The following is a 12,589-nucleotide window of genomic DNA, read 5'->3' as shown; positions in this document are numbered from 1 at the left end:
TATATGGTTACTTATTGGAAATTAAGCTAGAGGAAGAACAAGTTAAAGAAACTATGATTGCTTGGGGGAGGAATTTTGGATACGGGATTGATCTAGAGAAATGGCAGAAATTATGGTTGCAAAACTATAAAATGACAATGTCCACAGCCTATAAAGAAAACTTGTATAAGATGTTTTACAGGTGGCATTTTCCCCTGACAAAAATAGCAAGAATGTTCAAGAACAAATCGGAAAAATGTTGGAAATGTCATCAGAAACCTGGTTCATACTACCATATGTGGTGGACTTGTGAGGATGCTAGAAAATATTGGACTAAAATCCGCACGTGGTTGGAAAAAATGACAAAGAAGCATATAGATTTGAAACCGGAGCTTTTCTTATTGGGAATCTTACCAGATGTTTATAGTAAAGATTTGAAATATTTGATTGTAAATGTATTGACTGCAGCTAGGATTGTATTTGCAAAAAATTGGAAAAATGAGAAAATTCCATTGCAGGAAGAAGTTATAAAGAAAATATTGGAATGTGCTGAGATGAGTAGATTGACTTTTGAAATTAGAGAGCAAGAAGATAAACAATTTTATATAATTTGGGATCTTTTCTATCAATGGCTGAATTATGAAATACAAAAATAGAATATTTAGAATGTTAGACAATAAGGAATAATATTGATTTCACTTTCTCTTTTTCTTTTTTGGTATTTGATAGTATATTTATAAAATGGTTTTTCTTTTCTTTTTTTCTTCTATTTAGGATAGAACGGGTAGGACTATATGATTTGTTACAGAATAAATTACTTAAAATATAGTTATCTCATAAAGCATGATTGAATAAAAGTATAGTCAAATCTTTTTTTCTTTAATAATGATATGAGGATATATAAGTTTGCATTGACAATAAGAGTTATTATATAAGGTAATTGTAATTGTGACTACGAAATGAATGCACAAAACTGATGAACCAACCGACTCACTGTTTGTATATAAATACGGGAGAGCTGATGTTTTTATGTTTTGTCTGTTTGTTTGTTTGTTAAAAAAACAATAAAATTCTTTAAAAAAAAATAGCCTTAATATACTTGACTTCCCTATACTTGAGTAACCGAAAATGATAGCAGTTGCCTAAGATCTCCAGCTTATGGCAACTTTTCCTTAGATATGATCATTTCAAAAAGCATATGAATGTTCTCTGATAATGGCCAGTTAAATTAGACTTTTTCCATCTTCAGATCGTTCCCGACATTGTTTTGTTCTCCTTAGCTTACTTGGTTTGGATCTGCTAGATAAGCTAAGAGAACATCAGTTTGGTTGAACAATGGAATATGAAATGGGCCATCTTTAAGAATGACCTCATATCCTTTTTTCCCCCCTGGTGAGTTTATTCCCTGAATTGCCTCTACTTTCTTTTTTTCAATGACCTGTAAAGAACCCCTCAATGACAGCTGGATTTATAGTGAAACCTAAACATGTCACTATTTTCTGGAGATGCTTCAAATGTTCCTCCTAATTAGCCCTACAAACTATTGTGTCCTCTACAGTTCACACCATCTTCCATAACCTGGTAGGACATAGGGGTTTCGGAAGTATTTAGGTCAGGGGTCAGGGAACTTTTTTACCTCTTACCCCCCAAAAAATTTATAAACGCAGACGTTACCCCTCCCGGCCTCTCCCCCTCCCCGGCCACCTCAGGCTGCTGACACATAATTTGGAGGTCGAGGCGGGAGGAGGTGCCCTCCCCGCGGCTGGGAAGAAGGCGGGATAGCTCGCTCCAGGGAATGAAATGTCACCAGGCTTCCCGAGGGCTTCTGGGAATTTTCTCGGGGCCAAGGCGGCAGTTGCAGGTGCCTCTTCGCTTCCTGTGTGCCTGGCAGTGATGAGAGGCTTCGGGGAGGGAGCCGGGCTGGCTGGCTAGGTTGGCAGGCAGGCAGGGCCTGGGGGCGAGAAGCGGGAAGGGAGGATGATATTTGGGAGCCACGGTGACACAAACTGCGCGCGAAAAGCGTGCGGTCATCGCAGCGCGGGAAAGCGTCCCTTTTCCCAAAATGCTCTGCCCTATGCCAGAAGCTCGCCTTCCCTAAAAACGGGCGGCGCGGCTCTTGCAGAATCTAGCCTGGAGTCATTTCCGACCCAGGAAACAAGGGTGGGGTGGAGGGGATAAATTTGCCTCAAGGGTGTTTTAATAACTGCTGCTATGCCGATAGTTCCGCCATTGGCCAGCGCAACCTCCTCATTACCCCCAGATTTTCACTTTTACCCCATTTGGGGTAATTTACCCCTGTTCCCTGACCACTGATTTAGGTGAAGAACCCTTATTAAGCTGTTTTAAGTTGAGAACTACCTGTACTCTTAGGCTAGTTGTAAGTAACATCTCTCAGGGGTGGATGGAGGGAGGGATAGATAGATGGAGGGAGGGATTGTAGATAGATAGATAGATAGATAGATAGATAGATAGATAGATAGATAGATAGATAGATAGAAGGGGGGGGAGAGATGATGGATAGATAAATTGATAGCTGGAGGATAGCTGAATTGAATGGAATGGAATACTTTATTGGCCGAGTATGATTGGACACCCAGGGAATTTGTCTTGGTATAAATACCCTCAGTATACATAAAAGAAAAGATACATTCATTAAGAATCAAGAATCATAACGTACAACACTTAATGATAGTCACAGGGTACAATCAGCAATCAAATCATATTAGGAAACAGTCAATATAAATCATAAGGATACAAGCAACAAAGTTACAGTTCTACAATCACAAGTGGGAGGGGATGGGTGATAAGGAGTGATGAGAAGGTTAACAGTAATAGTAGTGCAGACTTTGTAATAATTGAACAGTGTTAAGGGAATTATTTGTTTAGCAGAGTGATGGCATTCAGAAAAAAACTGTCCTTGTGTCTAGTTGTTCTGGTGTGCAGTGCTCTATAGCATCGTTTTGAGGGAAGGAGTTGAAACAGTTTATGTCCAGGATGTGAGGGGTCTGTAAACATTTATACAGTCCTTTTTTTGACTCGTGGAGTATACAGGTCTGTTAGATCGGGTAGATCGGGTTCATTGAGACGCCAGAATTTAGTTCTGAACAAAGATGCGGCTCACGGCGGCTCTTCATATAGAGCCAGCTCGTGGCTCTGTGGCCAATGACATCACTTTGAATCTCCCGCGATCGGCTCGGCCGATCGCGGTAGATTCTTAGCACATCAATCACGGCCGCTCAGTTAGCCAATCAGGTTGTGGTCCGTGCGGACCAATTGGATTTCAGGATTTGGAGAATGTTAATATAGAACAAGGTCCTCGACTGAAGGCAGGTGAAGTCTCTGAAGTCTGTGTCTGTCCTGTTGGGTTGCAGAACCAAACCAGACAGTTATAGAGATGCAGATGACAGACTCAATGATCCCTCTGTACAACTGGATCAGCAGCTCCTTGGGCAGTTTGAGCAGTTTGAGTTGGCACAGAAAGAACATTCTTTGTTGTGCTTTTTTGATGACGTTTTTGATGTTAGGTGTCCATTTTAGGTCCTGTGATACAGTAGAACCTAGAAATTTGAAAGTCTTTACCATTGACACTGTGTTGTCCAGTATTGTAAGAGATAGTATTATGGGAGAGTTTCTTCGAAAGTCTACCACCATTTCTATGGTTTTGAGTGTGTTTAGTTCCAGATTGTTCCAGTTACACCACGAGGCAAGTTGTATAACCTCCTGTCTGTATGTGGATTCGTCATTGTCTCGAATGAGACCAATCACTGTTGTGTCATCAGCAAACTTCAGTATTTTAACAGATGGATCATTTGAGATGCAGTCATTGGTATATAGGGAGAACAGAAGTGGAGAAAGCATATGGCCTTGGGGTGAGGGAGGCTGTGCTAATTGTACAGGTATCAGATGTGATTCTGCCTAGCTTCACCTGCTGCTTCCTGTCTGTTAGGAAGCTTATGATCCACTTACAAGTGTGTTCAGGTACCACTAGTTGCTTTAATTTACTTAGAAGAGTGTCTGGAATGATGGTATTGAATGCTGAAGACTACAAAGAGAACCCTTGCGTAGGTATTTGGAGATTCAAGGTGTTGTAGGATATAGTGCAGAGCCGTGTTAATAACATCATCTGTCAATCTATTTGCTTGGTATGCAAACTGTATGGGATCTAACAGCGGATCCATGACGGTTTTCAGGTGGGACAGCACAAGCCTTTCAAAGATTTCCATAACTACAGATGTTAGAGCAACTGGTCTGTAGTCATTCAGTTCCTTGATGGAGGGCTTCTTTAGCACATGGTAGAGCATTTGAAGCAGGAAGGAACATAGCACATCTCTAGTGATCTACTGAAGATTTGGGTGAAGATGGGGGCCAATTGGTCAGCACAGACTTTTAAGCAAGAAGGAGTTATCTTGTCTGGCCCTGGTGCTTTTCCTGGCTTTTGTCTGTGTAATAAGATCTTGCATTTCTTTTTCTGTGATCACCAGAGGTTGTGAACCCAATGGATTGGGGCCAGTTGTAGGCGGCTTGGCTGTTGTTGGTAGGTGTTTGAGATGTGGGTTATAGAGATAGGTGACTGTAGTTTCTTTTCAAACCTGCAGTAAAACACTTTCAGGTCATCTGCTAGTTGTTGATTTCCTTCTGCCTGGGAAGGCGGTTTGCGGAAGCCAGTGATGTTTTTAAGAGTTTTCCACATGTTTGCTGGTTCCTTTTTTGAGAACTGATTCCTTAACTTTTCAGAGTAGCTTCTTTTTGCTGCTCTGATCTCTCTTGTTAATATGTTTCTGGCCTGGTTGTATAGCATTCTGTCGCCTTTTCTGTAGGCTTCCTCTTTAGAATGATGTAGCTGCTTAAGTTTAACTGTGAACCAAGGTTTATTGTTACTATATATTTGCAGGTTCCTTGTTGGTACACATAAGTCTTCACGGAAGCTAACATATGATGTTACAGTATCTGTGAGCTCATGTCAGTCTGCAGAGGCATCTTCAAAAACATTCCAATCAGTACAATCAAGGCACGCCTGGAGTTTCAGCTTTGCCTCATCCAACCAAGTCTTCACTGATTTAATTGTTGGTTTCATGGTTTTAAGTCTTTGTCTGTAGGCAGGTACAAGGTGAACATGCAGTGGTCAGAGGATCTCACAGCTGCTAGTGGTAAAGACCTATAAGCATCTTTTATTGGTGTGTAGCAGTGGTGTAAAGCATTTTTGCCTCTGGTGGGACAATTAACATGCTGGAAATATTTTGGGAGCTCTTTCCTGGCTGGATAGACAGACAGACAGGTAGATAGAGATAAAGATAGAGATTAGAAATAGATAGGCAGACAGATATAGATACAAATATAGATATAAATATGTATAGATATAGAGAAACAGAGACAGAGAAAAACAGAAAGACACATAGATAGACAACTCTTTCACTTATCTATAATTCTTTTTTACAAACTCTAGGCCTCATTTGGCCTGCTTGCAAAAGAACGACTCAGAAGGACTAAATCCTACAGCCATTTGGGGTGCTAAGTCCATTGATCCCAAGGTTTACAATTATATCCTGCTGTAAAGAATTACAGAGAAATAAGGCAAAGGTGACATGTCCAAAGATATGATTTCAGCCTGGCTCAGATTGGTTCTAACCTCATTCATGGGGCTAAAAGGGGGAGGGAAGAGGAATTCAGTTTTTGTTACTACAGCTGATATTAATAACAGAATTCTAGTTAGAGTTTGCTTCCTGACCTAGCCCACCTTGAAGGACTGCTGTCTGCATTCTTTCCAAGCATGCTTGAACTTTGTTCATCCCCCAATTAAACTATCAACCCAAGAACTGATGACGGGTGCTATGAGCTTCATCTTTTCAATGATTGAAAAGAAGGTCCCATACAAGCATCCTTCAATGGCCAATGGAAATGGCACACAATGGGATGCATGATCATCCGGTCAGCATTCACAAGCCTCTGGGCCATGCACATATTGTGTGTGTTCATAAGCCAACTGTTTGCAAACAAAGAGGTATCTAATGATGACATATTACATTGTATAATTTAATTTAAAGGCTACAGCATTGAATATTGACTCAAAAGGCATCCTGGGCTGCAATTTCTTTACTCAGCCATTTTAATCTTGCAAAGTTGATGGAGTTTAATGGGCTTCGCTTCCTTGAATCAGAGTTAAATACATTTTTCAGGCTGATCACAGCTTGTCTTGGACTGAGACCAAACTGGTTTACAGCAAAACCAGAAGAGGAAGGAGTCCAAATGTGAGTTCACGCCATCTCAGTTGAAGCCAATCCTATTGGTCATTGATCCTGGCAATATCCTTACAGAAAAATTGTATTGCCCATATTTTCCCCTCTTCCCATTTATCATCTCTCCACAGAGTTGGTAGCTATTGAAGACGGTTTGCACTTTGCCAAAAATACTTTGTCAAAAAGGGTTTGGTTGAAGGACGCAGGCCAGGCGTGTGTCTGGGAGCAAACTACAACCATATGTTTTTTTAGCCCTGACGCTCATATGCACGCATATATTTGCTGTTGGCTTGGCTTTGTGTTTTCTTCTCTGTGTTCTATCACAAAGGTCCTAAGGAGGACAAAGCACTTCCTTGCATGACCCTCAAGTAGGGCAAGGCACTTCCTTGCATGACCAAACTCTCTTAAGATACTTTAGAGCAGATCTCAGGATATCATTGTGTTTTTAACAGCTGGTCAGCAGCTGTGAGGTTGCCAAAAGGCAGTTCAGTGATGAAGATATTACTTGGCTGTTTTTATGGAAAAGACATCTCTTGGGCTGGATAACACCCCAAACTTCCATGACTGAAGCCTGGAGTTTCTCCATTGCCAACCCATCTTAACCATAAACTCAATGTTGGTTCTTCTTATTTATTCACATATCAAATAGCTTAGAGTTATAAGCATGCATATTCTGAAGAGGAGTTCCACCATAAGAATTTTAAAATAGTTATACTGTCTCAGGCCAAGACTCATCTTGGTCCACCCTATGGTTTCTCAGAGAAAACAAACAAATACTTCACAGTTCTCACAACTGAGTGCGGGGGAGAGATACTCTTCTTTTCACCTTGTTCTACAAGTAGTGCTTATGGCCACCAACCTGAAGACCAACAACCCTTGATAGATATCCTTCATGAATTTCTCTTTCAATCAAAATAGAGCTGAAGGGACTTTGGAGGACTTATAATTCAACTCCCTGCTCAAGCAGGAGACCTTAACATTTCAGACAAGTGGCTGTCCGGTCTCTTCTTAAAAACCTCCAGTGATGGAGCACCCACAACTTCTGAAGGCCAGCTGTTCCAGTGGTTAATTGTTCTCCCTGTTAGGAAGTTTCTCCTGAATTCCAAGTTGCTTCTCTCCTTGATTAGTTTCCATCCGTTGCAAAACAATGGATGGATTTTTGTCCTGCCCTCTGGTGCTTTGAAAAATAAGTTGATCTCCTTTTTTTGGCAGCCACTAAAATACTGAAATATTGCTATCATGACACTCCTACTCCTTCTCTTTTCTAGACTGGCCATATGCAGATTCTGCAACTGTTCTTCGTATGCTTTGGTCTCTAGGCCTTTAATCATCTTAGTTCTCTTCTCTGCACTTTTTTCAAAGTCTCAACATATTTTTGTAATGTGGTGACCAAAACTGGATTCCAGGTGTGGCCTTAGTAAGGTTTTATGAAGCAGTACTAATAATACTTCAGGTGATTTTGCTTCTATGCCCCTGTTTATACAACCAAGAATTGTATTAGCTTTTTCAGCTGCTGCCATACACTGCTCATATTTAAGTAATACTCTACTAGGATTCCAAGTCCCTTTCACAATTATTTGTTTTTGTTTTATGGCCACCAACCATCAACCAAACTTGAGCCAAGTTTCACCTAATCCAGGGGTGTCAAATTCAATTTTATTGAGGGCCACATCAGGGTTGTATTTGACCTCAAGGGGTGGGGTTGGCATGGCCAGTGTGGGCATGTGTCAGGGTCACCTGTGGTGGCCATGTGCTAAGGCAGGACTTCCCTCAGACTTTCCCTCACTCTAATTATAATTTTCCTTTCTTCTTTCCTTCCTTCCTTCTTCTTTTTCCTTCCCTCTTCATTCTTCTTTCTTCTTCCTTCCCCTCTTTCATTTTTCCTTCCTTGCTCTCTTCCCCTCTTCCCTTCTTTTTCTTTTTCTTTCATCTTTCCCTGTCTCCTTTCCCTGTCTCCTTTCCTGTCCCTTGTTGCATGCTTAAACAAGGGAAACAGTTCTCCTTTTTGGGGTGGTGGTGGTGTTAGTTTGCTTTGCTAGTCCTCTGCCAGAGCGAAAAGGGAGCTGGGGAGAGCCCCTCCCCATTTTCAGTGACAGAGGCACTGCAGGCAGGTCCTTTGTTCTTTCCAGGGTGGCCTTATAGGCTGGATCTAAGCACTCCATGGGTCAGACAGATCAGGTAACTAGTTGGGCCTTGATTTTAACACCCCTGACCTAATCTGTACTTTTACCTTTGATTTTTTTTTTTCCTGCCTCAGTATAAAATCCTTATTTCTCCACATTAAATTTCATTTTGTTAAATAAGGCCCAGGGTTCAGGTCTGTCAAGATCCCATGCTGGGTGGGGAATTCTGAGAGCTGAAGCCCATATATCTTAAAATTGCTGAGGTTGACAAACACAGGCCTAGGTTCACTTGAAACTGGTCCCACTGAACCCAGTTGGGTAGGAGGATTAAAACACATATTTACTGAGGGCCAAATGAACTCTTTTGCATCTTCCCTTGTTCAAGTAAGCCAGTAGGGTTTTGGTTTGTTGCAACTATCTTTCCAAGGTTACCATTTTCTAAATATAAGATTTCTTTTAAAATATGCCCCAACATGCCAATTTCGGCTGTGCCAAAGTGATTCAAAGGTCAGGCACTAGGGAAAAAATGAATTATTGGCCGCCAGTGTGCATTTTTATGTCTACAAGCTATAAATCATATAGAGATTTTACTCGTAAGCTTATTTTTGAAGAGACTGCTTGAAGAGAGAGTAAAATGAAACCAGCTACATTTTTTAACCAAAAAATGAGGATCTTTGGATCTGAAGAGGCATGCATCCTTTAAGGAATAGGATCTCAGCCAAAAACCTAAAGGAAATTAGCATTGTTTGGTCTAATTGACTATAAAACATACGCTCATCATCAAGAGTGGTGGGAAAAGTTTTTAATTTTTTCACTTATATAAAAATTAGGGCTTATATTAACCTAGGGCTGTGTAAAAGAATCTGGAATAATATGATAGAATAACAACTTCTCAAGAACCAGATTGCCTTTTTAAAGCAAATTCTATTTTAATAGGTACGGTATATTTTTATAGTTTTTACAGATTTTTTAAAAGCCAGATAGGTTTAGTGTTGAGTGTTTTACTGAGTTATTTTTACTGAAGGTTGTTTTAATGTTATTTTTCCTTTTGTACTCTGCCCCGGGCTCTTTCCAGAGAACAAATGGTATCAATATAAACAAGTAATAACTGGAAAGAAGGGAGAATGACCTACAGACATCTTCCTCATTGCAAAGCAATGACAAGTAATACTGGTATTAAACCAGCAATTTGGGTTACAAAGGATCCTGATTTTGGTTCAAATGTCTTATGAGTTCACAAACATCATTTGCTTCCTAAAATCAGGGGTGGGCTTCAAGAGTTTTAGCAAGGGGCTCTCTGCGCAGTTGCTGGGTAGGCATGGCCATGGTGGGCGTGGCCTAGTCAGCATCCTGCAACACAGCTGGGGGTGGGGGAATTTTCCCCCTCCCTGGGCTTTTCCCTTGAGCCTCTGGGAGGGCAAAAACGGCCTTCCCTGGGCTCCAGAGGCCAGAAATGGGCCTTCCGAAACTTCTGGGAGGCCCGTTTTTCACCCTCCCCAAGCCTCTGCACAGGCATTGTATTTACCTGGCATCCAAAATAGGCTTCGTGGGGATTCTTGGGAGGGGAGGGGTGGGTGGGGCCAGCCAGGGGTAGGATTTGCCAGTTCGCCGAACCAGCCATAAAATTAGCTACGGGTTCGTCCAAACTGGTGCAAACCAGTAGCAGCCCACCCCTGCCTAAAACCATTAGAAATGAAGGGTCTAAATAAATTGCACAGTGATAAGTCACACACAAAATAGAATTTTTAAAAAATGCCTCCCCTTTAATGCTGCCATCCCTATGGTATTATCACACTCACGCCAGGAGTATTGGAACACAGAGACCCTTTTGTATTGGGCAGCAGTCAGCAGAAGGGATCCTGGATATAATTATTGTTTTGTTTGTTGGAGATGTGCCTCTATAATTGTTAGGCAGCCAGTTTAGTCTAATGGTTAAGGCACCAGGCTAGAATGCAGGAGGTCGTAAATTGAAGTATCCCGGTGTTGGAGAAGACCCTTGAGGGTCCCTTGGACTGCAAGGGGATCAAATCAGTCGATCTGAAGGAAATCAACCTTGACTGTCCTTTGGAACAACAGATACTGAAGTTCAAATACTTGGGCCACCACATGAGGAGAGAGAAGACTCATTGGGAAAGATGGAAGGCAAAAGGGCAGGGAATAGGATGAGATGGTTAAATAGCATCATTGATGCGATGAACATGAGCATGAAGACAGTGGAGGGTAGGGAGGCCTGGCATGCTATGGTCCATAGGGTCACAAAAAGGGGTCACACGACTTAATGACTGAACAAACAAACAAACAGACAAATTGCTATGAACAAAGAACACAGAGAAATAATAAGTGGAGCTTCAGTCCCAAACTCAGAAACAGAGTTACTCTGGGATCTCTTTGGCTCGGTTGGAGATGCAAATGAACAATTCTTCAGAGAAAGGGTGAGAACTCAGAGAGGTAAGGATGATTTAGTCCAAATGAGCATGTACCAATGATCAGGTCAACAACACTTTCCTTGTGGATAGAAGAAATGGACTGACTCACCTCTGTCCAAACTGCGCATACTTTCATCCAGATGCAAATCAAAGACCCGTATTTCAGCAAGGCTGAGCTCTTTTTCCAGAAGCATTTCAACCAGATGTTTTCCCAGGAAACCACAACCTCCTGTCACCAGATAGATCTGGTTTTTGCTAGTCAACCTCATCTGCTCTGGAAAGGGAGAACCAAAGAACACATCAGGACTACAAGAAATCGGAATGAGTGGAAGAAGCAAATCAACAAAAGCAGAAATAGTAGATTCCCTGGGTGGAGATTAAGAATATGAATTCATGAGCAACCTTAAGAACCACACGTGTCACATATGGGAAAAAGGAAGGACCCTGAGACTATATTCCAGAAGGAAGTGGGGAAAGAGAAAAAAAACCCAAACCACTCGAATGCACCATGTCTAGGAAATACACTGACTTTCCAAGTGGCAATTTCCAAATAGAAAGGCAATGAACTAACAGTCATGGATCATTGCTGCCTTTCATGCAATTGCCCCCTCAGATTGTTGGCATCACTACTGTGTACCAGAAGGACAATAGCTCTCCTACTTGTCCAAGTTCTCAACTGTTGAGCATTTTTCTAATTTTTTTGGAACTTCTGGATGTAGGCTATAGCAGGGAGGGAAAATGGGTTTGAATCAGCTCTTAATTACAGGAAACTGTGATCATCCTAGACTGAAGCACAGACATAAACTATGCAAAAGAGATAATCAACAAGTCAAAAGGGGGAACAAAGAGACCTCAGCACATCTCCACCAGCAATCAAATGAGCATTGATTGACACCAAGATTAATATCAGTCCAACAATCAAATAAACAATACCCAAATCAAGAAATTGCCAAACAAGCAACAGTAAATAACCCAACCAAAGAACCTCTAAGACCAGCCCAGGGCAAACCAAATATAAACTGAGAGCAAACCCCATTCCTTACTAGCACTGATGATGTTACCTAGTTTGGGTAATGAAATGTCTGCAAAAAAACCAACCAAGCACAGAAAGAACCGAGAACTCCATGAATCAACCCTAATTGCGGGTTGTGTGTGCCTGTCCAATTATTGCTGAAATCCATGCCATTATTTATAAGCCAGGAAACTTACTATAAGGCCTCCATTTACAGTCAAGGGCTACGCGCCTTCATGCTTTAGACATAACCAAAAGAAATATTAGACCGCACTACAATGATAACTCTACAATTGATTTGTAGCAAGCTATTGTTTGGGTTGTTAGTCTACATATACAGACATTCCTTCACTCACAACCATTCATTTAGTGATTGAAGTTACAATGGCCCTGTGGAAAAAAAGGACTTATGACCAACTTTCACACTTACAATCATTGCAATAATCCCCACAGTCATGTGATCAAAATTTGGGTGCTTGGCAACTGGCATGTATTTAAGATAGCTGTGATCACCATCTGTAACCAGCTTCCGACAAGCAAAGTTAATAATGGAAATCCAGACTCACTTAATGACTGCATAATTCACTTAACAACTGCAGATTCACTTAACAACTGTGGCAGGAAGATCATAAAACGGGGGAAACACATTTAATAATTGCCTTGCTTAACAATATAGATTTTGGGCTCAATTTTGATTGAAAGTCGAGGACTAACTATATCTTAGTTTTAAAAGACCAAAGAAGAGGATTCCAGGTCTTTTTTTCTTTAATTTTTATCACCCTGTCAACAGTTCAAAGAACAAATTTTTCCTCCTAG

At 41.1% G+C, this 12,589-nt stretch overlaps 1 protein-coding gene across 6 annotated transcripts in view; it reads right to left on the bottom strand.

The window, feature by feature from the left end:
• HSD3B7 (hydroxy-delta-5-steroid dehydrogenase, 3 beta- and steroid delta-isomerase 7) overlaps nucleotides 1–12,589 on the bottom strand; it is an 81,835-nt gene that overhangs the window by 24,510 nt on the left and 44,736 nt on the right. For all 6 annotated transcript variants that reach the window (XM_026721101.2, XM_087915946.1, XM_087915942.1 and 3 more), the window contains one exon: nucleotides 10,871–11,035. In XM_026721101.2, the coding sequence (XP_026576886.2) occupies nucleotides 10,871–11,035 (165 nt within the window). The remainder of the gene's footprint in view (nucleotides 1–10,870; nucleotides 11,036–12,589) is intronic.

Source organism: Pseudonaja textilis, chromosome Z (genome assembly GCF_049901715.1).
Source record: "Pseudonaja textilis isolate UNSWEBS1 chromosome Z, rPseTex1.2, whole genome shotgun sequence".
Classification (NCBI taxonomy): Eukaryota; Metazoa; Chordata; class Lepidosauria; order Squamata; family Elapidae; genus Pseudonaja; species Pseudonaja textilis.
Note: the sequence above shows the minus strand (reverse complement) of the source record. Positions and strands in the feature narration are given on the sequence as shown.